Source organism: Mesocricetus auratus, unplaced genomic scaffold (genome assembly GCF_017639785.1).
Source record: "Mesocricetus auratus isolate SY011 unplaced genomic scaffold, BCM_Maur_2.0 Super-Scaffold_100026, whole genome shotgun sequence".
Taxonomy (NCBI): Eukaryota; Metazoa; Chordata; class Mammalia; order Rodentia; family Cricetidae; genus Mesocricetus; species Mesocricetus auratus.
This window is the reverse complement of record NW_024429207.1, coordinates 14,157,941-14,183,838: the sequence shown is the minus strand read 5'-3', so window position 1 is coordinate 14,183,838 and position 25,898 is coordinate 14,157,941. Positions and strand designations below refer to the sequence as shown.

Here is a 25,898-nt window from a genome sequence, read left to right as displayed (position 1 = left end):
CATATGTTCAAGATGCTCTCGTTTTTTTTCATTGCATAATTTTAGTGTCCTTGTCAAAAACCAGGTATTCATAGATGTGTGTGGGTTAATATCAGCATTTTCAATTCGATTCTATTGTTCTACCTGTCTATTTTTGTGCCAATACCAAGTTGTTTTCAGGACTATAGCTCTTTAGTAGAGCTTGAAGTCAGGAATGGTAATGCCTCCTGAAGTTCCTTTATTGTACAGGGTTGTTTTGGCTATCCTGGGTCTTTTGTTTTCCATATAAAGTTGACTATTGTTCTTTCAAGGTCTATGAAGAATTGTGCTGGGATTTTAATGGGGATTGGATTGAATCTGTAGATTGCTTTTGGCAAGATTGCCATTTTTACTATGTCTATCCTACCTATCCAAGAGCATGGGAGATCTTCCCATTTTCTACTATCTCTTTTAATATCTTTCGTTAAAAATTCAAAGTTCTTGTTATACAGGTCTTTCACTTGTTTGGTTGCCTTTACCTGAAGATGTTTTATGTTGTTTGCGGCTATTTTAAAAGGTGATGTTTCTCTGATTTCTTTCTCAGTCCATTTATCATCTGGATATAGTAGGGCTACTGATTTTATTTTTAGGTAATCTTATATCCTGCCACTTTGCTGAAGGTGTTTATCAGTTGTAAGCATTCCCTGGTAGAGGTTTTTCGGGTCACTTATATAAACTATCATATCATCTGCAAAAAGTGAAACTATGACTTCTTCTTTTCCAACTTGTGTCCCCTTGGTCTCCTTTTGTTGTTTATTGCTCTAGTTAGAACTTCAAGTACAATATTATAAAGAGACAGGGTTGTCTTGTTCCTGATTTTAGAAGAATCACTTCTAGTTTCTCTTCATTTAGTTTGATCTTGGCTGTTGGTTTGCTGTATATTGCTTTTATTATGTTTAAGTATGTTCCTGTTATTCCAGATCTCTCCAAGACCTTTATCATGAATGGGGGTTGACTTTTTTCAAAGGCTTTTTAAGCATCCATTGAGTTTTTCTTTTGCAATTTGTTTATATGGTGAATTACATTGATGGATTTTCATATGTTGAACCTTCCCTGCATTCCTGATCATGGTGGATGATTTTTCTTTAATCGATTTGCCAGCATTTTGTTGAGTATTTTTGCATCAATGTTCATGAGGGATATTGGTCTGTAGTTCTCTTTCTTAGTTGTGTCTTTGTGTGGCTTAGGTACCAAGGTTATTGAAGCCTCGTAAAAAGAGTTTGACAATGACCCTTCTGCTTCTATTATGTGGGATACTTTGAGGAGAATTGGTATTAGCTGTTCTTTGAATTTCTGGTAGAATTCTGCAATGAAACCATCTGGGCCTGAGTTTTTTTTTTTTTTTTGGTTGGGACACTTTTGATGACCACTATTACTTCATTAGGGGATATAGGCCTATTTAAATTGCTTATCTGTTCTTGATTTAATTTGGGTAAGTAATATCTATGCAGAAAATTCTATATTTCCTTTAGATTTTCAAATTTTGTGGAGTACAGGTTTTCAAAGTGTGACCTAATGATTCTCTGGATATCCTCAGTGTGTGTTGTTTTGTCATTCTTTTCATTTCTGACTTTGTAAATTTGCATGTTCTCTCTCTGCCTTTTGGTTACTTTGGATAAAGGTTTGTCTATCTTGTTGATTTTCTCCAAGAACCAACTTTTTGCTACATTGATTCTTTGTATTGCTTTCCTAGTTTCTACTTTATTGATTTCAGCCCTCAATTTGATTATTTCCTGGCATCTACTCCTCTTGGTTGAGTTTGATTCTTTTTGTTCAGTTGTGCTGTTAATTCTCTAGTGTGACTATTCTCCAGTTTCTTCACGTAGGCACTTAGTGCTATGAACTTTTCTCTTAGCACTGCTTTCAAAGTTTCCCATAAGTTTGGGTATGTTGTGTCTTCATTCTCATTGAATTCTAGGAAGTCTTTAATTTCTTTTTTATTTCTTCCTTGACTCAGGAATGGTGCAATTGTATATTGTTTAATTTCCATGCATGTGTAGGGTTTCTGCAATTTGTGCTGTTGTTGAATTCTAACTTTAAAGCATGGTGATCTGTTAAGATACAGAAGGTTATTCCAATTTTTTCTCTACCTATTGAGGTTTCTTTATTGCCGAGTATGTGGTTGATTTTAGAGAAGGTTCCATGTGGTGCTGAGAAGAAGGTATATTCTTTTGTGCTTGGATGGAATGTTCTATAGATATATGTTAAACCCAATTGGGTTTTAATTTCTGTTAATTCCTTTTTTTCTTTGTTAAGTTTCTGTCTGGTGGTCCTGTCAAGTGGTGTGAGTGGGGTGTTGAAATCTCCTACTATAATGTGGAGGTTTTATGTGTGATTTGAGTTTTAGTAATGTTTCTTTTATGAATGTTGATAGCTTTGTATTTGGGCAATAGATGTTCAGATTTGAGACTTGAATTGTTGAGTGTGTTATTGTACTGTTGTCTTCCCATCCCTTCTTCCAGTGGGTACTGGTGGGGTCATTCCCTCTCCTAGTAGGTACAGGTCCAAGGTTCTCTTGTGGTGGGTGGAGTCAGGACTAGCACCTCGAAGCTGGCTCATTCTGGATGGACTGGTCTGCAGGGATGGGCTCCCTTTTACACAATCCCCAGTTTTCAGGAGGTTCCTAGCAGAGCACCAGAAGATGGAAACAAGCCCAAGCTTATCTCCTCCTGTGGATGGAGGCAGGACTAGCACAGTGATGCTGGCAGACTCTTGATGGGCTGTTTGCCTGGACGGGATCCCTCGTGCCAGTCCTATTTCTATTTATTTTATGAATATTTTCCCTTTATTTTTACTTGATATACTTTAGGTATATATTATGACTTTAAGTTTAGTGTTTTAATGGGAATTCTCAGTGTGTATACTATTTTATGTATCTGTCATTGTCAAAATTTGTTTTGCAATACCAAGCTTGATGCAAATATAGACATATCTATACCACATTGTCTAACAATTTTGGTAAACATAAAAATTGCATATAGGTGCAACACAAATATACAGAAATTTTTATACCAGGAGCTGGTTTATAGCTCTGTAGTAGAATACCTGCCAACCATGCATGTCTGGAGTTCATCCATTAAGCCAAAAAGCAGTAAAAGACAAACAAATTCATAAGAGAAAAAAACTTCAAAACAACCCAAAGCCTGTATGTAGCAGTGTAAGCAAATACAATTATAGTCAGAAGCTGAAAGAATTCACAACAGTGCATAAAATGTAGTGTTATGTTTTAATGGAATCCTCAATGAAAACACATAGTACGATATACATCCTAAAGTTTAGTACTTAATAAAGTATATTTTAGTAATATACTTTATGTGCATTTGCAGAACTGAAATGAAAAGTATTGGAATAGAGAGTAAGTGACTGGTGTGTCTAGTTGGAGCAAGGAAGGAAAATAGGGTGGTTTAAAATCAGGGTCAGATCCCTTACTTTCTACACAGTGTGTTTACTGGTCTTATTTCATTATTCTAAAGCCTGGTTGATATTGCAGGGTGCACATGATCTAATGATGAACGTGTCACATGACAATGGCAAAGACTGACTTATAATCCAAGTTTAATCCATTAGGTTCAAATTTTAAGGTTCACAATTAATGAAAAATGAGGTAGCAATTTGAAGGAAAGCAGAGAGTTGTATATAGGAGGGTTTTGATGGAGGAAAGGGAAAGGAGAAATGTAATTGTATTATAGTCTAAAATTTTTAATTTAAAAAAATGTTGGAATATGTAGCTTTCCTCCAAATTTCAAAAAGTGGAATACTTTCTGAAATTCAGAATAAGAAATGATTTGGGACCTAAACCTTGTCTACTGATGGGGGATGGAGCTCTGGTTCATTGATACAAAAACTAAAGGACAGTCCCTTGTAATACTGAAAAGTGTCTTGGATTTTAGTCTCATGGCTGACAGAATATTGGTATGCAAGGCTCTCTACTTTTGAAAGTCCATGTTCAGTCCACAAATTCCTAGCCCCAGAGAGAGTGAACACAGATTATGATTGTGAGTCTTGGAAACCATGGTAAAATAAGTCCTCCTCCTGTTTTTCTCATATAAGCTCAACTAGGGTTCTTTTTATACATCTACCAGGTCCATTTTTATTAAAAGCCAATTGAGGTAGTGAACCAATTTTTTATGAAATGGTCTAGATCTGGTAATTCCTTAGAATTTATGATAAGTATTTTCTGTCCTTATCACCTAAGTTATTTGAATATATGCTGAAATTAAAAGATCAAAATGATAGTTTCTCATTTTAAATATGTCTATTTAATACAAAGAAAATGTTATGAGAAAATAGTGTAGATTTGGGTGGATGTGGTGAAGGTGGATAGTCAAAACAGTGATTAAGTTATGTCAACATTGTTTGAGGTGATTAAATAAAAGGGCACAAGACTTTGAAAATTGAGTCAGGCATCTACTTAGGCAGTTCTGGAAATAATATATGCAATTATAAGATGTTTTCTTCTTGGAGATGAGAAACCGGAGGAACACAGGACTAAAGAGGTTGTTTTTGGTGACAGTTGTATCTTGAAACTGTGCAGAATAAATCCTATCTTTGACATGATAATTGCCTCCTAAATTCTCTCTCATCACAGCGAATCTATCTGTAGAATGTGGGAATGGACTTCTCTAGAAGAGTCATAAGTAGCACCACATTAATAAACTACATTGTTTTAGAAGTAGCAGCGTTATTGTTAAAAGGAGATAACATTTGTGTTAGCTTACAGCATTTGATTCTTAAAATCCAATCCATTAGTGGACATGTGGCAACACAGGCGTGAGTTTCCTCCCTGACATCTAACCTTTCACCTGCACAAATCGGCTAATGTTTGGCTTCAGAACCCATTCGGACAAGGAGCACAAAGACCACTTTTCTCTGAAAGCATTCAGAATCACCACCTCCCAAGGTCACAGAGGCCAGCGAAAAGAGAAAGTGCTTTTCCCTGGAAAGAGGGGAACAATTCAAAACCGATTTGTCAGTTTTAAAAGGAGAATGAAAGGAGAAAATGAAAGAACATCTGTGGGTAATGGCTTTGATTTTTTCTTGTTTCCTTTTTCTTTTTCACGCCTCTTCCTCCTCGTCCTTTCCCTTCTCTTCCTCCTCATCTTGTTCTCTTTCCTCCCCTCCCAAAAAAATTTAGAAAGATTTTTGTCTTGATTCAAAAATACAATTACCTTGTGAATTGAAAATTTCCTTAGACTGGTTTACCAACAAATTGCTTAACATGAATTTCAAACTTCATTATATGTGTTGGTAAGAATAAAACTGTATGCTGTTATTTTAGCTGACCTAAAATTAGAGGGGTCACTCCCTGCTATGATCACATTATAACATAGAGTCAAACAATTTTTCCTAATGGCACACAATAATTTCAAGAGGAACACTGGAAAGTAATTACATCTTCATCCAAATAATAAGAAAGATCATTGTTATCATTGGCACCATAATTGGACCGATAAGCTCACTGATTGTGCAATTCGTGTTATTCTCGCTTTATGTGGTCTTAATTAGAAGGCATCTGGCAAATGAACACCTGAGTAGCAGAGAGTTAGAAGGTGGAATGGCAGTTCTTCATAGGGTTTAATGGTCTGGATTGAAACAGCTTCTTCAGGTCATGAAGCCCTTTGATCATTACCGAATGATTATTGCTGGGAAGCATCATGAAGTCAGCTTTTTTATGCACCTGCCTTAAGGATACTGTAAGGGAATACTCATAAAGGTGGCTTAGCATCTGGTATCAGAGTCAGTTTTCAGTGTAGTCTCTACACAGCCATGGAGGCTCTGTACTCTCAGGCACTAAAGTAGCCTCGCTTCATGATAGCACCGTGCTGTGGCTCATCCTCATTTCTGGTCACGCTGAAGCTTCTTTGTGATGTCACAACTTAACAGCCTCCCAGGTAGGGTCCCTCTATTGTCTTCTCATTGAGCCTTTGTGATCAGTGGGGCACTTGTGGGGTACTTCCGTGTTTCTTTAGTGGCATCCCTTAATATTTACAGATGAAAGAACTTTTGGACTTGGTGAAAAAGTCTCTAAATTCACTATAAGATGTTATCTGGTAAGCAAGCATTCGAAACCTTCACAGTTAATCTATATACATGTACCTAGGCAACTGTAGGATGGAAAATTGGTTAGGTATTTACAGGTTGTCATGATTACAGATTCTTCGGGAGTCAGAGTAGGAGTCCAGCAAATAAAGAGGGACTAATGTTTGCCAGGTGTATAATTCTGATGACTGAGATGTAATCTAATTAAATTGCTCCAGTATTGTAGCAAGCATCGATTCCAGACTCAAGTATTGATAATGCAGAAGCAACCATAGACCTCAACCGTGCAGACTACAATGCAACAGCATGACTTCACTCACCCACTCAACAAATTATTTAAGTCTGTTATATGCTAAACCCAGCAACAAACAGAATTTCTCATTTTTCTGATGGTCTGTGTGATCTACTTGAAGCATTAGCCCAATATTAAACAAATGGGGGCTGGAGAGGTGGCCTATGAGAACTAACTGCTCTTCCAGAGGACCAAGGTTCAATTCCCAGCCTTCAGACTGTAGTTAACAACTGTGTGTAACCTCAGACTCAGGGGATTTGATGAAGAACTCGTGTTTGGTGCACAGACATACATGCAAGCAAAACCCCCATACACGTAAAATAATAAAGACCTAAAATATGTTAAACTTGTATTCAGTATTTCAGTATATTGTTGTCAGTGTAGGACTATTTTGAAGTTAATAGAGTTTAGAGCTTCATTTACTTCGGTTTATCAGTTTTAAGTCTTCAATGGATTTACATGATACTTTACACTTTTGTTCTTGCTGTTGTTGTTTGTTTGTCTGGAAGGGTTGTTTTTGTTTGTTTGTTTGTTTTTGAGACAAGGTCTCTCTGTTTTACATTTCTCTTGCTGTATCATTGCTAAAGCAAGCTGTCTTTGGTAAGAAGTCAGGGTCTATAGTCTTCCCTAAGGGTCAAAGTAAAAGAAACTATGCTATGGCAGAGACAGCAAGGAGATTTCCTGTCTCAATCCTGGCAGGAAGAAGAATGAGTAGGAGGAGGAAGAGGGGGAGGGGGCTTTGTGTTTTGGTTTTGTTGCTATTTGTACAGACTTTCCGTGTTGCCCAGGCTGGTTCTGAACTTCTGTACTCAAGCAGTCAGTCTGTGTCCCAGTCAACAGAGTAGCTAGGACAGCAGACACAACTGGCTTTCTTCAAGTCTTTGAACCTAAAAGTGATTTATTTATGCTGAGTACAGTGTGTGGCCCAAAATGTCATATAGACTTTAAAATTTTACATGATCTCAGCTGATCACATCAGTTTATTTAAAGACATTATCAGTGATAAAAACGTGAACTGTTTTGAGAGATATTAAAATAACTTAATGCCCCTTGAATTTAATAACATATAATGAAAGTTTTGTTCCAAAAATAAAGCCTATACTTAGTATTCTCAATACAGGATTATAAAAACTTCTGTTTTAGAATAAGAAATCAGATTTTGGATCTGGAAAGATTTCTCAGAGATTGAAGCTCTGGCTAAACTTGCAAAGACCCAGGTTTGGTTCCCACCCCCTATATAGAGGCTCATAATCATCTGTAACTCCATTTCCAAGAGATTCAAGGCCTTCTTCTTATCTCTAAGGACCCCAGGCCCATGCCACATGAGAAGTACATACATGCTTGCAGGTGAAACACACACACACACACACACACACACACACACGCACGCACATGCACACACATAAAATTTTAAAAGAAGGTAAGTCAATGGAAAACATTCATCTGCAAACTTTTTCTTCAAGACAGAAGAAAATAGCCCATAGGATCCTGGCGGGAATTCCTCATCTCCTGCCATAATCCGATTGCCAGTCTTTAGTTCAGCACAGAATATCCAGGGAAACAGGATAAATATAAAAATGTATTTGATCCAAGTGTCTCATAAATGTTGGGCTACACCCTTCCACTGCAAAAGAGTCATGATTAAAATAATTGATAAAAACTTAAATTTTCTTGCCTTATAAAAAGATATTCCTTTACAAATTTTTTCTTTCTTTCTAGGAAGAGTGTTTCACATTAAATAATCAGATGGTATCATATTGTTACTGAAACAAACTAATGAAATCACCACCATTTTGAAAGATATATTTTTAAGGCTACATTTCCTAACAGTTGTATCTTTTCTATCAGGGTTCATGCAGTCCTCTGGAACACTTTTAATTGATACAAAGAATTGTACCCCAAAAGGAAGGAGATCATTTAAAATTCACTGATTTTTTTTCAGAACTGAAGATGTTTTCTTACATTATAAATAAATGCTAATAGTTGAAAAATAATTCGACATTTTGTGTCTTAGTGCTTTACACAATTTAATTTGATATTTTTAATTTTCAAAATACTGGTTTTAGAATAAAAAATTATGTCTGGTGTATAAAAAGTACTTACATAAGGAATCATGATCCCTTTTAGCTTATTTTAAAGCAAAATTCAATGATATTGGCTTCATAATTAAGCCAGTATGAATCTTGAAAGAGATTTTATCCATAACATTAGAGTTGAGAGACTTTCAGAATGATGCTTAGCATACACGCCAGCTATCAAAGTTAACCAGGGGATCTCTCCACTGTTCTTATGCATTTGTCTAAATTGGTGGGTGAAAACCAATACTATGTGAGGTACTATATTAGCTTTTCAGGACTGATAATGGAAGCCAGGGCTCTAGGACATGCTAGGCAAGCAACCCAGCCCTTTCTTGCTACTATTGTAATGCTTTTCTTAACGTGTCAACTCTTTTTAATGCTGTTTTCATTTTCTGATTTCCTTCTATAGGAGGCCTTTCCCTCTGCCATGACGGAGAGTGTCTGTGGGAAGCAGCAACCATTCTATCCCTTTTTACCTGTCTGTCTTTGTTATTTTTAAGAATACGCTATCTTATTCTAGACCCATCTCCTCCTCAATTAGTACTTATTGTCTAAACTACCATTATGCAGTATTCTTATTTAGAATCCAACAGTGTAACTTGCTATCTTTCTCACAAAGTAAACCTGTAATTTTATGCTATAACAAATACAGAAAAAAAACTTAAAAATCTAAGTTTGCTGCCAAGATGGAGGTGTCAGTAGAAAAGTAACTTTTAAATCAGTAAAATACACATCTGTAATTAAAGGAATGAATGTCGTGCACATATTAAAAATCTACAAGGTGTATTTTTAGAGGGGCAATTTAGAAAGAAACATTACAGACTATTGTATAATTATCTTCCTGAGAACAACAGAATTTATTTGTTTTGTTTTTCTCTTTGAAAGAAGGCAGGAAAATGCCCAACAGTGTCTCAAGAGTACACTGTTAAAATAAGAGCACTTGGGATGTTTAAAGATGGAGATCAGGGAGCATAGGCACATTTCTGGGATTTAGCTCTTAGTTCTCTGGACTGAGGTCCCTGAACTGAGAGAGAGTGCCCTGCCTCAATCAAGAAACCCAGCACCACCATGACCTTGTTCTAAGGACTGCATCTCTAGTTGAACAGACACGTGTTTTAATTGGAATATTTGGTGTTTTTTTGTGTGTGTGTGTCTAGTTTCTTGAATTCTTTATATATTTTAGAGACCAGTCTTCTGTCAGACATAGGGTTTGTGAAGATCCTTTCCTATTCTGTAGGATGCCTTTTTGTCTTGTTGACTGTGTCCTTTGCCTTACAGAAGCTTCTCAGCTTCAGGAGGCCCCATTTATTAATAGTCTATCTCAGTGTCTGTGCTACTGGAGTTATGTTCCGGAAGTGTTCTCCTGTGCCAGCACATTCAAGGGTACTTCCTACTTTCTCCTCTAATAGGTTCAGTATGGCTGAATTTATGTTGAGGTCTTTTATCCATTTGGACTTAAGTGTTGTGCATGACAATAGATAAGGATCTATCTGCAATCTTCTATATGTCATCATGAAGTTATTTTCGTACCATTTGTTGAAGATGCTTTCTTTTTTCCATTGTATAATTTTAGCTTCTTTGTCAAAAACCAGGTGTTCATAGGTGTATGGATTAATATCAGGGTCTTCAGTTTGATTCAAGTGGTCCACCTGTCGGTTTTGGGATCAATACCAAGCTTTTTTCATTACTATGGCTCTATAGTAGAGCTTGAAGTCAGGGATGGTGATGCCTCCAGAATTTCCTTTATTGTTCAGAGTTGTTTTGGCTATTCTGTGTTTGTTTGTTTGTTTTTGTTTTCCCATATGAAGATGAATATTGTTCTTTCAAGGTCTGTGAAGAATTGTGCTGGGATTTTTGATGGGGATTGCATTGAATCTATAGATTGCTTTTGGTAAGACTGACATTTTTACTATGTTTACCTTACCTATCCAAGAGCAAGAGACATCTTTCCATTTTCATATATCTTCTTTAATTTCTTTCATTAAAGACTTAAGGTTCTTGTGATACAGATCTTTCACTTGTTTGGTTAGAGTTACCCCAGGATATTCAATGTTGTTTGTTGCTGTTGTGAAGGGTGATGTTTCTCTGATTTCTTTCTCAGCCCATTTATCATCTGTATATAGGAAGGCTAAGGATTTTTTGAGTTAATGTTGTATCCTGACACATTACAGAAGGATTTTATCAGGTGTAGGGGTTCCCTGATAGAATATTTTGGGTCACTTATGTGAACTATCATATCATCTGCAAAGAGTGAAGGTTTGACTTCTTCCTTTTAACTTTGTATCCCATTGATCTCCTTTTGTAGTCTCATTGCTCTAGCTGGAATGTCAAGAACATTATTAAACAGATATGGAGAGAGTGGATGGAAGGACCAAAAATTAAATAAATAAAAGTTTAAAAACTTGGGCTCTAAATCTATACAGAGAAAGGGAACTTCTAATGGTAAAGGAAAATTTAACTCCTTAAATTAGGTGTGTCATGGCTGGTGCCTGAGCTCAGCTCTCAAAGAAGGGAGGTGACCCTCCACCACTTGGGCCAATGTTCCCATCTGCTAATTGCTGGTCATAAGGTTGTAAAGTTCCCCAGGCCATGGGATAACTGACAGACCCTGTGACTCTGTAACCCAGCGCCCTGTCTTACCTGACTCAAATGTATCTTGCTTAAAATATATAGTTACTGCTTTACTCTGTACTTTGTATGACATTAAGTAACCGTGGAAACTCTGAAATTTGTGACCTTTAACCTTAAGATCTGCCCCTTTAAAAGCTTCTCTTTTTGGCTGATTGGCATCTCATTTCCCCTGCCATTGAGTGAGATCCAAACTGACCAGCTTGATCAATAAAAAGAAACCTTTTGCTTTTGCATCAGAGTGTCGACTCCTTGGGTTAGTCTCTGGGGTCTGGGAACCCAGCACAACAGACAGCCTTGTTTTTTTCCCTATTTCAGATAAATCACTTTGAATTTCTCTCCATTTAGTTTGATGTTGGCTTTTGGCTTGCTGTATATTACCTTTATTATGTTTAGATATGTTCCTTGTATCCCTAGTCTCTCCAAGGCCTTTATCATGAAGGGGTGTTAGATTTTTTTTCAATGTTTTTTTTCAGCATCTAGTGAGATGATCATATGTTTTTTTCAGTGTGTTTATATGCTGGATTACATTGACAGATTTTTGTATGTTGTGCTGCTTCTCTAGGATGAAGCCTACCCAATCTTTTTGATGTTAACCCAGATTTCCCATTTCCAGCATTCCCTCAGGTTGTGCTTTCTTCATTGCCTCTATTTCAGTTTTCAAGTCTTGACCTGTTTGAACTGTTTCCTTCACCTGTTTTTTTTTCTTTTCTTAAAGAATTTGTTGATTTATTCCATTTGGGCTTTTCCCCCTCCATTTCTTTAAGGGAGTTTCTCATTTCCTTTTAAAGGGTGTCTCTCATCTTCATGAAGTTATTTAAAAGATCATTTTCTTATGTTTCATCTGGACTGGGATGTTCAGGTCTTGCTGGTTTAGAACCTCTAGTTCCAGATGGTTTTGTCATATTGCTCTTTATGTTGTTGAATGTATTCTCATACTGTCATCTACCCATCTCTTCTTCCAGTGGGTACAGGTGGAGCTGGTGATACAGGGTGTCCCTCTTCCTCCAATTGGTATAGATGGGGCCTGTGGCTTATGTGAGCTCTCTACTGATATGCAAGCTTGACTACTGCCACACCTCCCTGGCTTGATGGACTCATTCTTCTGTTACTGTAAGCCTAAATAAACCTTTACTTCCATAAGTTGTTTGTGGTCATGGTGTCCTTTCATAACAACAGAAAAGTAACTAATACAGAAGATAAGGAAACACATAGCCCTAAAATAAGCAAAAATAGGGATAATTAGACATTAACAAAAAAACCACCAAAAACTCCTGTGGGGATACTGAAGTCACCAGCAATTATATAAACCAATATTCATATAATGGTTCCAGTCCATTCGAAACACCATTGGTATTAGAGTGAGAATGATCAAACTATGAATTGTCTGCTCTTAGGATTTGGTATTACTGCCAGATTGGCCACCACAAATCCTCTAATGGTTCTTCTATTTGTTCTGAATCTGTGGGAACAAAGTCTAATTTAAGTACCCATGAGGAACATAACTTTAACATATTGGAAATTCCAAGTTCCAAAGAGATGAAAAGGTGAGAGGAAATTTTAGGTTTTATTGAGGCGAATTCATCCATGTATTAAAAAACAAGGCTCACAGGTTGGAAGGCCAAACATCCATCACAAATGTGCACTCAATTATTCAACTTGTGTAGGCAAAAGTTAAAATAAAATGTTATCCTCAGTAGTCAGATTTAAGGCTAAAAATATTTGTTTTGACAGACTCAAGTACAGAGAGATAAAACATTTATAGGCACAGCCAAATCAAATTAGATGCTAAGGAGTTACAATTTGCCTGTCTCGCCTTTGTCTTCATATTTTCATGTACTTATTTCTAATCACTGAAAGAAATATTAGTCAAGTATTTTTATCAGTATCATTCTTCAGATAATTCGGTTATTCCTCTGAGTTTTGATGCCTTAGGATAAAATAAAAAATAAAGTTAGAAATATAACATTCTTTTTGATATCTTGTTTTATTTGGGATCATTTAAAATATTCAGGGAAAGTAAGTATATGCAATATATGTACTCACATACACATGACTGTTTTTATTCATCTATATCTATATGTCTTCATACATGCATGTCTATATCTATATGAAAACACACAAATCAAATTACACTTGTTCTTTTGTATAACAATGATATCTTTTTTAAAAAGACAGTGTCAAAGTTAAAATTCCACTCGGGTTGTGGGACAAAAACAAAAATGCCTTCCCTTCTCCTATATGCATTTTAAGGCTTATACTTAGGGCTTTAATCAATTCTCTATACTTTTCAGAGTGGGGGAGATACACAAGGAGTGCACTGGTCAAATACAAAAAATAAGAACAGCAATTGTCTTAACATAGACAGAGTAAAGGTAACATGGTATAGTCCTCACTATATTGAACTTAAATTCTGTGGTGTCTTTATATCACATATACCTAAACATTTCACATTTTGTGTATTTCATGGTATCTAAAGTACACATGTATTTTTCACAATTCTTAAGTGGCATTTTAATATTTGAAACTTAGAATTTTTATTCTTGGATAGCTTAACATATAAATATATTTTAACTATTCTTGAAGAAAATGAATAGTGAGAGTTGGATGGTATTTGGTTCTTTAATTTTGTTTTCATTTGGGGATAATGAGGGAGCAAGAATAAAGACCTCATACCTCCTTTCACAGAATCAAAAGAAGGAAAACAACTACAACTTCTAGCATCTTCAGGAGGGATAAACTGGCTTGTGCAGACAAGGGATCCTGATGGAAACTGTGGTCCTCTAGGATGCAATCAGAAGGAAGTGTCCACAGATAAGCAACTCTTGTGTACAAAACATCCCACATGAGACCCCTCATAAAACTATCTCAGCAGATCTACTTGAAGGATTATTTTTGTCATTTTACAGGTTATTGAATAGGATTTCTGTGAGGTTAGGTGCCCTGTTTAGTGTTATCTGACCACCAAATAACTACAATGAGATATAAGCCCATGACTATTTCCCAAGTCCTTAGATTTAAACCCATACTCAAGCTTGGGGGTAATGAAGTGTATGTAATCCATGACATTGGAAGGGACAACTCTGGCATTGGACTACCCTTCCTCAGCCTTTTTATTGTACCTCAAGTAAAGCTTAGTTCTCTGTCAGATGTGGGGTAGGTGAAGATATTTTCCCATAGGGTTGATTCCCAAAATATACAAAGAACTCAAAAAGCTAGTCACCAAAATATCAAATAATCCAATTAAAAAGTGGGGTGCAGAACTAAATAGAGAGTTCTGAATAGAGGAATCTAAAATGACTGAAAGACACTTAAGAAAGTGTTCAACATCCTTAGCCAAGAGGGAAATACAAATCAAAACAGCTCTGAGATTCCATCTGGATCCTGTCAGAATGGCTAAAACCAAAAATGCCAAGGACAGTTTATGCTGGAGAGGATGTGGAGAAAGGGGATCACTCCTCTACTGCTGGTGGGAGTGCCAACTTGTACAGCCACTTTGGATATCAGTATGGCATTTCCTCAGGAAAATGGGAAACAGTCTACTTCAAGATCCAGCAATCCACTTTTAGGCATATACCCAAAGGATGCACATTCATACAACAAGAACATCTGTTCAACATGTTCATAGCAGCATTATTTGTAATAGCCAGAACCTGGAAGCAACCTAAATGTCCCTCAAGTGAAGAATAGATGGAGAAAATGTGATGCATTTACACAATGGAGTACTACTCAGTGAAAAAAAAAAAACAATGAAATCTTGAAATTCGAAGTCAAATGGATGGAACTAGAAGAAACCATCATGAGTGAGGTAACTTTACAGAAAGTAAAGTTTAGTTCAATAGGATCTCAGTAATGCACATTGATTCTTCCCCAAGCTGTCATTCGTTTTCAGCACAGTTTAGAGTTACTAACGGTACTAACGTTAAATTTAGGAGACTTATTAGTTGTGTGATTTCTTGCTTATCTTGTAAATGTTTGATTAAAACATTTAATAATCACCACACAGTGTACACCCTTGATTGTTTATGACATAATTACAAAAATAACTTCATTTTATATGCCCACGTATGATATATTTGTGTATATGTGTTTGGGTGCATGTGTACATATGTGGAGGCTAGGGGCAGAAGTACGTCACTCTCCACATTATGTTTGGAAACAGTTTTTCATTGAACCTGGTGCTTATTGATTAAGGTAGATTGTTTTGTTGGAGCACCCATGGATCTGCCTGTCTCTGCATCCCCTGTGATATTAAAAATGCATGCTGATGGCCCCATATTTTTATGTGGGTGCTAGGAATCTGAACCCAGATCCTCCTGGTGCTGTATTGCAAGCACCCATGTTTCCACAACGGTGATCTCTGCTCAGTTGAACTGAAAGCAGCTGTTCGGTTCCATCCTCCATCTTTCCTAAGAGTGAATGCCATTTTCACATAAAATTACCAGAGAGAAAAGATGGTTTTGTCTGACCATGTTTGTCCATTTGAAGTAGTGTTGGACTTGCTCAGCACTGATTTGGAATTGAGAGTCGTAAGACAAATTTGAAAATCCAGTCTTACTTAACAAAGTGACCTAGTTTTATCAACACATTAACTGAACCTCACCAGGAGTGACAAGAGAACAGGTGTAGTAAGAGCTGCATGCTTCATCATGGAGAAAAGTCACAGAATGTATTGTTTTTGTTTTATAGCTGGGATCTTGGGATGATGACTTTAAACAGGTAGAAATCTGTGTTATCTTTGTCACAGGAATAAACCTCCCCATTGTCTGTCCAATAACTTTTCTTATGGCACTGAGATCGTTCTGCTAGCAAAACAAATTCAATCTGTCATTCAGACATGCTCCTCTGTGACACAGGATTGGCTTTATTAGCTGGCATTGCTTTTATTTGTTAAAAAATGTATTGATAATTATTGATGGCTATAACCCAGCTGCTACTATATGATAATGATAGCTAATTTGATTGAGCAGTGTGACTATTGCACAGTTTCTAAACTCTTCTGGTTTCTGTTGCTATTATATAATCCTCAAGAGTTGGAAATTTATAAAGAGCCTTTTTTTGCTTATGTTCCCTGAGGTCAGAAGGTGTAAGAACAAGGTGCTAGCCCCAACTTTTACTTTGCACAGTTCTGTTTTATGGCACTCTGTGCAAATGTAACTGATGCAATCTAACAAGAGGAAGATCTCACTACAAAACTAGGGCAGCTATCCACCCCTGAGGCCTCTGTCTACATGATCTAATTGTTTCCCCAAAGATCAAAACTACCAGCATAGCCAGACTGAAGACTAAGTTTCAACATTGATGTGAATGGAGAGGAAACACACTCAATCCATAGATACAATATTGCTAATTTTATTGAGCAGTTATTATTTTATTATACCGTATCCTAAGCCTGAAGGTTTAAGTTACCCCATGCTGTCTTCATAGGCGTCTTAGGAGGTATATATGAGTATTAAATGCTTCATAGATGAGCCTAGAGATGAACAAGTTGCCTGAAGTTACTGAACTGGCAAACAGCTGAAGTAACATGAGAATCAGCCTGCCCTAGAGAGAGTTGACATTTTACTATTTCCCTGTACCCTGTGTATGTGGCATACATGGGGAAGGTAGCATTTGAGAAAGTTTTTAAGTAGTGTCATCGCTTGCTTCATTTAATTAGTACCAATATTTTTCTTTCCATCTGTCAGTTTTCTGTTTATCTCCCAGCCCCTGAGCCAAACTCCTAACAGAGATTTTTAAAATTTCCCTAGATAAATGTTGAGATCTGAATCTGTTTAACCCTGCACAGATGAATTCATTTTTATAGAGCTGAAAGAAAAAAATGCATAAACTGGAAAATTAGAACTTCCAAGTATTTGGGGCTCCATACCATTACTATAGCAATTAACAAAAACTAATCATTTTTGTTTTACATGTAGATTATTGGCTGGTGTTTTTGTTTTAGTTTAAATTGTCCACATTAACATAAATACACAGATGAAAGGGAAGTAACTTATTTGCATTTTGTAAATGCAATTAGCATTAATAGAATGTATGAACTCTGATAGTCTAATGACACAGTTGCATTAATTTTCATCCTGGGATAGAGTTAAGTGATTCGGTATATACTCCTTTCTAATTGGATTGTTCTAACAAGGATAGCTCAGGGTGATGCACATTTAGAACTGAACAGAATATGACTTCCACAATTTTAACCACATAATGAGGATTTTTTCTTGACTTAATGTGTATCAGGCTTTCAAAGATACCTATAAAATCATTCCTACAATACTTGTTTTATCTTGCTTAGAAATTTCATTCTGAATAAAGTATTTCTTTTTTTAAAAAAATGCTGGCTGGCTATACCCAAGGAATGGCTTATATAATTGTGTTATTATTCAAGTGGGTTTTAAGATCTTAGGAAAATAATCCATTTAAAGATTCTTTAAAAACATAATGTCTAATTCAGTGTGAGCATAGAATAATGTAAATATGACACTAGCATCCACAAAATAAACTTAATCAGTCATTTTGTGCACTCTCTCTCACTGTTTTGTGTTCCAATAAGCCTTAAATTTTTGTGTAGTTCAGTGGTTTTGTGTGCTGGTTATTTTTAAATTCATGAGAATAACATTTTGTAAGGAACATGGTATCTATATTACCACAGCTAGGAACTTGTAAACTACAGAGGGTTTAGCAAGGGCTCTCACACTTTAGTTAAAAATAATTTCTTCTGGGTGGTGGTAGTGCATGCTTTTAAGCCCAGCACACAGGAGGTAAGGGCAGGCAGATCTCTGTGAGTTCTAGGTCAGCCTAGGCTACAGAGGTAGCAAGTGCCAGGACAGGCTCCAAAACTACAGAGAGAAACCCTGTCTCAAAAAGTCAAAAAGAAGCCGGGCGTTGGTGGCGCACGCCTTTAATCCCAGCACTCGGGAGGCAGAGGCAGGCGGATCTCTGTGAGTTCGAGACCAGCCTGGTCTACAAAGTGAGTTCCAGGACAACCTCTAAAACCACAGAGAAACCCTGTCTCGAAAAACCAAAAAAAAAAAAAAAAGTCAAAAAGAAAAAAAAAAGAATTTTATTCCATATTGCTCCAAACAGGATTTTCAGTTCCATTGATCAAAATATCTCCTTATCTCCATTCAGTTACCCATGAGGTTATTGCCACACTTTTCCCCTTTTAAATAACTTTTGATGATAATGCAATGCTACTTATAACTTAATATCAAGCTCTCCATGTAAAGAAATTTCAGTGTTATAAATATTCTTTGCAATCAATTAACTAACTTGAAATATGACAGAGTATAAGCCTAAATAAAACAAAAAGTGTATACAGATATGATTTCATATAAACTATCAGGAAAATTTGATGGGTAATACTAAATTATGGTATCGTATCGTCGTGTATTGTATTGTACTGTTTTCTCTCTTTGTTGTCTTTCTGGCCTCTTTTCCAATTACAATCCACAACACTGCATAAATGAGAAAACTCTCTACAGACAGTTTCAGAAATAGATACTACACTTGACTGACTTTTCTTTGTCTTTTAGGGTGACCGTAGCATAATTCCACAGATAGGATGACTTAAACGAAACAGCCATTTTCCCCTTGCTTGCTCATGACCACCTCCCTGAGTCACATTCCTAGTGTCTCTGTAGATGCTTCTCCTCTCCTTCTAAGAATTCTGGTGAATTTGCAATACATGACCTCATGTAACTGTATTACTGCCCTGTAGGCCCGGTGTTCAAACACAGTTCCATCCTAATGTATTTAGAGTTGTGACTTCAGGAGGCTTTTGGGGTGACACAGCTCAGTCCATAAATGTGTTAATTGTGTGAAATCCAGGTTTCCTTATTCTAATTCCATTTCTATGGGAGGACATAATTGCACATCTGTGCTTCTCAGTCCTTAGAATATCTAATGAGAGGTAACAGACTTTTTAAAGCAGCCTGTGGCTCTCATGATCACTTGTACTTAAAGCAATATTATGCAAGAAAGTTTGTTAGTCTGCATTCTTGATAAAAATATAATGTGGATTCCCATACTACTTGCAGGTGATATGTATGGGAAATATCTTTGTTGGATTTGTGGTATTGTTTGCTTGCTTGTTTGTTTTTAGCCTGTGGCATATACCTTATTCAGATCAACATGTGGCTACAATCATTGCTAGTCTGTTAAATCAAGTTAAGGGTCTTTAAACCCTTATTGAGTAAAATCTCAATACCTAGTTTCTTATCTACTTTCAACTGGTCCTGAAACAAAAAAAAAATAGATTCTCCTATTGCCCAGTAAAATGGACATATGAAATTATATGAATTACATAGATCATTCTGAATATAGAAATAGTATACATTCAAACTCATGTTTCAAAAATAGGAGACAAGTTATAGCAGCAATGCCACAGTTACACTGATATTATGCTTCAATTACCACTACATGTCCAAGACTGTCTGTATCACTACACTTTCAAGGGTATGATGCATACTAACAAACTGAATTATGGTAAAGATACTGAATCAAGTATGCTTGCAATTATAAAGACTATTTATGATGATATGGAAATTGATGTCAAGGCTTGTCTTGCATATATGTAACTCTGAGTGTGACCCCAGTACTACATATATACACACAATCAGAAACACAAGCATGTGAACAGTATGGAAGAGAAAAGCATAATAAAAATGGATGTATGGATCACCATGCAATTTAAATGCACAGATATTCCCAGAAATAGGAAAATCTATAAAATTCAATGTTACCACTATGATTTTATATGCTTGAATAAATGACTTCTTATATTTTTTCCTTTTACTGAAAATAGACATTTTTTCTCACATAATATATCCTGATTATGGCTTCCCTACCTCCAAGCCTCCCATTTCCTCCTATGTCCCCTCCCATCCAGATCTACCCCCTTTCTGTCTTTCGAGAAAACAAATAGGCTTCTAATGGATAACAAGAAATAAGATGTAATAGGATGAAACAAAAACAACACACTAGAATTGAACAAACAAGCAGATACAAGGAAAAGATCAGGAGGAGGCACAAGAATCAGAGACCCACTTGTTCACACACTCAGGAATCCCACAAACACAATTAACTAGAGGCCATAATATGTATGCAAAGGACCTTTAAGATAAAAATGGAAGAAGAAAAATAAAAATATGGTAGATAAAATTTTATAAACCATGACAAGACATTTTGAGACAAGGGACCTCCAAATATGCTTTGAGTTCATTTTCTATTGGCCATCTACTGCTGCACAAGCTGTTTATGCTTATGTCTTTGATTGTGAGTCTAGCCTTTAATGGCTTAGCCATTTCTCGAGCCAAAGCAGCCTATCCTTACGAGTACTTTGTTTCCCTAGTGATGCTGACAACCTTGGAGGAAATTACATTTTCATTTGTAAATGGTTATTGATTGGAGTTAGATTCTGCATCAGTACTAGGGTCCCATCTGGTGTAGGTCCTGTGTATGACAGATGCCTGAGTATCTTTGAGTTCATATGTGCATAGACCCTGGTGATGTAGTAGGCCTTATTTGCTTAGTGTCCTCCATTCTCTTTGGCTCTTTTCTGTCTCCTCCTCTTCCACAGCGATCCCTGAACCCTGCAGGAAGGGATATGATGGAGACATCCATTTATGACAGTATTCCATGGTTTAGGGTCTGGCTGTGGGTCTCTGAATTTGTTCCCATCTGCTGCACAGGGGAAGCTTCTCTGATGATGGTGGAACAAGACACTGATTTTTTTCTTTGGTTTTTACGAGACAGGGTTTCTCGGTATTGTTTCAGAGGCTATCAGCCCAGCCCGGCCTCGAACTCACAGAGATCCGCCTGCCTCTGCCTCCCGAGTGCTATGTAGTCACTAGCTTGACTCCTCCATGTTCAATGAGTTGTGTAGATGTGATCTTCAGCAATGGAGCCTTGCCATCAGTTCAGCGAGAGCAAACTGTAGTCTTCGCAACAGTCTGGGTTGTGTGGGGATTTTCATAGAATTCCTTTGGCCAACTATTCAATTAGATATAGCCCATTCCTGCTACTGGATGCTTTGTCAGGTAATAAGATATGTTAATAACCAGCCTTAATCTGTGATGGTCAGATAGGAAGCAAGGTGTTATTTCTTGTATCTGTTGAGGCTTGCTTTGTGTGTGAATGTGGTCCCTTTTGAAGAAAGTTCCATGACATACAGATAAGAAGGAATACTCTTTTGGGAGTAATGTTTGGGACAAATGTTCTGCAAATACGTTAGGTCCACTGGTTCATACCATCTGTTAGTTCCAATATTTCTATACTTAGCTTTTTCTGGGTGACCTGTCTATTGGTTGAGAATAAGATATTGAAATCTCCCATTATCAGTATGTGGGGGTCAATATGTGATTTAAGCTGTAGTATTGTTTCTTTTGCGTTTCCTTGGGTGTGATTATTTTTAGCTTGAAGAATTGGAGAGCAGAAAATGGAGGTGGATTTGACAGAAAAATTCAAGCATATATGAAATTTCAAGCAAAACTATGACCAATTTTTCAGGTTATATTAAGCTATACAAATCCAATAATGATTTAAATATATTTGTGTTTTCATAGTCATACATACATAAAATAGTAGTGGATGTGTTTTGTGATATTTGACTTATTTAACCTTTCTTGAGTATGAGTGGGAGAGCTAGTTATAATAATTCTTTATCCTAATAGAGTCATACTGCCACCATTTTGGAACCCATTGCACTAGAGGTATTTACTGCGTTACTTCATTGATCTCTTATATCTAATGTGCTCCATTTTATTGTTGATCCGATGAAGCATTGATTCAGTAACTCACACAATTTGGTAATAGAGTCCATATGGTGTCTGGTGAAAGAACTTGGATCTAAATTTCATTATTTATATAAACAACCGAGAGGCCACTTGAAACAGCACAGCCTGGGAGCAACTGTAAGGACAAAGCAGTGGCAGACAGGAGAGCAGCTGGGACAGCAGCAGGCTGGTATGGTGGGGTTATTCTTGAACAAAGAATTCAAGCAGGTTAGCAATCTATAGGAAGGCAGTGCAAATGATATCAAGTTGTGTAAATAGTAGCTGGACTTGTAAAACAAAGGGCAAATATTGTATTCAGCAGCTCCTGAGTTTGTAGTATATTTATTGATCTTCTCAGTAAAAGCTATCAATACAGCCACATAGCAATAAGGTGATATTCAAACAGCCTTGTGAATTGGCTTACAAACACACTTGAAAATAAAGGTTCTAATGGGTTAACAGATGAAAAAGTGAAATTCTGTACTCTATTTGTGATACCAAAATAAGTTTTACCTGGTGTGTTCATTATTTGTACTTGCTTAGGAAGTTAGCATTTCAATAGTGTTGTTTTTCCTTTCCTTACCAGATGGTTCGATCTTTAAAGACAGGAACTACATTTTTATTACTAGACAGCTTTAAATTTATTATTGCACCATCTTACTGTTATTCTAGTACCAAACATTAAACAATGACTCATTTTCTCAAGCTGATATTTAATAGTGAGGCTTGAACAGTATAGATAAGTGATTGACAATTTATAGTCAGACCAGGGTAAAAGTTTTAGCTCTTTTGTTTACTATGTGATCTTGACTAAGTTGCTAAAACACTTTGTTATGCTTTCATTAGTAACCATCTTGCAGAATTTCTTGTTGAGGTTAAAGATTAACACTTAGTGCTGTGCCTGGAACATGGCAGAGATTTGATAAATGGTAGGTACTATCATCAGCTTTGTGATTTTCACAATGCAGTATAAAATTTGGCAAAGAGAGCAACACATCATCATTAAACAACCAATACCTGATTTTTTGTATATTCTGTATATACAAGGATAAAAATCTCATATGTATAATTCTGAATCTTAATTTTAATGTTCTTCAGACTTTGTGTCTGAAGTTATCAGAGGGGTTGCCAAGTCAAACCTTCCACTCAATGAGTTATCTGTAATGCTCTTGATACAGATCATATTTAAATTTCTGTCGGAAGCAGGGCTCTCGCCATTTTATCTTCAGGATGGACACTCCTTTAAACTTGGACTATTTGATCTTTCGATTTGAAACAAATAAGGTTTTTGTAGATTTTTGCACAACGACCTTAATTCTTCCTTGTAGAATTGTCTACAAGGAAGTGTACAAGCTCTTTAAACAATGCAAGAGAGGTAATATTAATGGCAAGAAGCTCAAGTTAAATGACACATTAATTAATATTACCAATAGGAGGGGTAGTCAGTGTAGAAATAGAGTGGGTGCTTCTTGAGATGGTGTCAACTCCTTTTGCCCTTCATATCGACATTGCCTCCAAAGAAAAGTTTAATAATGCTTGTCTGTGTACCCCAGCCCCTCTAATCTCATAGTCTCCTAGACAGTGGGCAGAAAGCTGCCAGGTGGCAAGCACTAGCAAATTCCTTTATAAATAGATGAGTGAATGGGACAGAGCAGGAGATGACAAGTAACTATATTTCAGGAGGAAGAGCATGTGATCTGAAGCTGAGACCGTGTGGCTGCTCAGTGAGTTGAGGTAACACTGTGCAGTTAGATGGAATGAGCTCCACTGTAGAACACTAACGCTAATCTATAAGGTTCCTGGAACTTATCAGGAGTGGATAGTCCATGGACACTCCTTAAAACAGAAGCGCTAGTCTCAGTTGAGTCATTGCTTGATTTTGGTTCTTGACCTTGTTGAGAAATTCCGGCCATCTTGGGCCCGTTGTCTTTCACTAATGCCTCTGGGTTTATAGACAGATGCTCATCATTGTCACAGTTTCCCACCTTGTGCCTGACACTCCTCTCCCTCCACTGTGCTTGAGCATCAGCTGGAGAGAAGAAGGCATGGAAGGCTAGAGAGTCACCTCCTCATGAAATGTCTTCTACACACTTTACAATATTAAACAAGTATCATAAAGAATTGAGGTGTCTGTAAAGACAAAGAGCAGGGCCCAGCTATGCCGACGCCAGGGGCGGCGAGGGGCGAGCTCTCGTCGGCGTGTGACAGCAGGGACTGCCTGCCATGGTCTCTTTGACCGGCTCCCTCTAAATCTCTGCATTTCTGCTCCTCACAGCTCGCAAAGGATCTCCTTCATCCCTCTCCAGAGGAGGAGAAGAGGAAACACAAGAAAAAGCGCCTGATGCAGAGCCCCAACTCGTACTTTATGGATGTCAAGTGCCCAGGATGCTATAAAATCACCACGGTCTTCAGCCATGCACAAACGGTAGTCTTGTGTCTTGGCTGCTCCACTGTCCTCTGTCAGCCTACGGATGGAAAAGCAAGGCTGACAGAAGGATGCTCCTTCAGGAGGAAGCAGCACTGAGAAGCACCTGATTCAAGATGCGTGGGAACCATCCCAATAAACACATTTTGGATATATATTTAAAAAAAAGACAAAGAGCAAAGATCTAAATTATGACGAGATAACTTCTATAACCTCCCATATTCTAATTCAGTCAATGTTCTTTGAGCACTAAGGACTTTAAATGTGTTGGAGAGTCAAGAATAAAACTTGTGTGCAATCTTTGATTTAAAACCTGCTGGCTGGGGAAGAGTGAGAGAGGGTAGGAGAAGGAGAGAGGGAGGGAAGGAATGAGGAAACAGGAGAGGGAGATAGAGAGAGGGAGAACAAGAACAATAAAGAGAGAAGGATAAGGTTAGGGGGAGGAAGCGAAGGGATAACAAAAAGTGTGGCTAAGCAAGAAATTTGGAAAAGGAGCCGGGCGTTGCCTCAAACAAGCAATAAGGACATACAGAAATGAAGTAGTGAAGACCACATTTTAGTGAGGTAATACTTCAGCCAGAGCAGTGAAATGTGAGTAATAAGTACCACAAATCATTTTGTAAAAATTAAGGATGAGACACACTTGGGGATATATTTTTTAACTAAGGTGAAGACCCTTGTAGAGAAAATGAGAGAAGGATCATTGACAAGACCTCAGGGAGGGAAGAAAGTGGACTTAATATCTTAGAAAATGAAAGTTTCCTTGTCTAATGAAAGATAAGGCTCAGCACTACCAAGACAAATGCAAACTTCATTGGCCCCACTCTGTCACTTATTGATATGGAAAAAGTTGATTTTGTATCCTGTCCCTGTGCTGAAACTGGATTATTTCTGTAAGTTTCTCCCTTCAACCCTATTTTATTTTACTTCCCTTGAAAGCCCTTCCTCATGATAGCCCTTAGTATATTCCTGATGTCTGTGGGTATTCTAAATGGAATACCTATCTGAAGGCTAAAAGCTAACTTTCAAGGAATGAGAGTGAATGTATGATATATGATGTATGATGTTTGCCTGATGTATGTATGATTATGTATGATATATCTGGATTACCTCACTCAGGAAGAATGTTTTCAGCTCCATTCACTAACCTGAATTTTCCATTATTTTATTGTCACAGCTGAATATTTTATTGTTTAAATAAATGTGCCACATTTTTATTACCAATGTATCAGTTGATAGTCATCTACAGTCTTTCAAATTTATTGCTATCGTGTCTAGAACAGCAATGAACATGGATGAGCAAATATCTTTATAGTAAGATGTAGGGCTCTCTGGGTATATGCCAAAGAGTAGCATAGTTGGATATTGTAGGTAGATGTTCAGCTTTGGCAGGAATCTCCACACCAATTTCCATAGTGGTTGTGCCAGAGTACATTCCCACCAGCAGTGAATATTCCTCTTTCCCATCACCCAAGCCAGTGTCTAGTGTCATTTATCTCTGGATATGGGTCATTCTGACTCGTGGAAGATGAAATCTCAGTAGGTCAAATTTGCATTTCACTGAGATCCAAAGATGTTTAATATTGTAAAAAAAAAACCGTTTCAGCTATTTGTATTTTGTGTTTTGAGAACTGTTTTGATCCACACTC

General features: G+C 37.0%; 1 protein-coding gene across 1 annotated transcript; it reads left to right on the top strand.

Moving 5' to 3' along the window:
* The first annotated feature begins 5,987 nt into the window (after nucleotides 1–5,987).
* On the top strand, nucleotides 5,988–24,402 carry LOC101836510 (40S ribosomal protein S27-like). Its single transcript, XM_040731815.1, has 2 exons — nucleotides 5,988–6,068; nucleotides 24,100–24,402. The coding sequence occupies exon 2, from the start codon at nucleotides 24,166–24,168 to the stop codon at nucleotides 24,346–24,348; it is 183 nt and encodes a 60-aa protein (XP_040587749.1). The 5' UTR covers nucleotides 5,988–6,068; nucleotides 24,100–24,165; the 3' UTR covers nucleotides 24,349–24,402.
* Nucleotides 24,403–25,898: the final 1,496 nt, after the last annotated feature.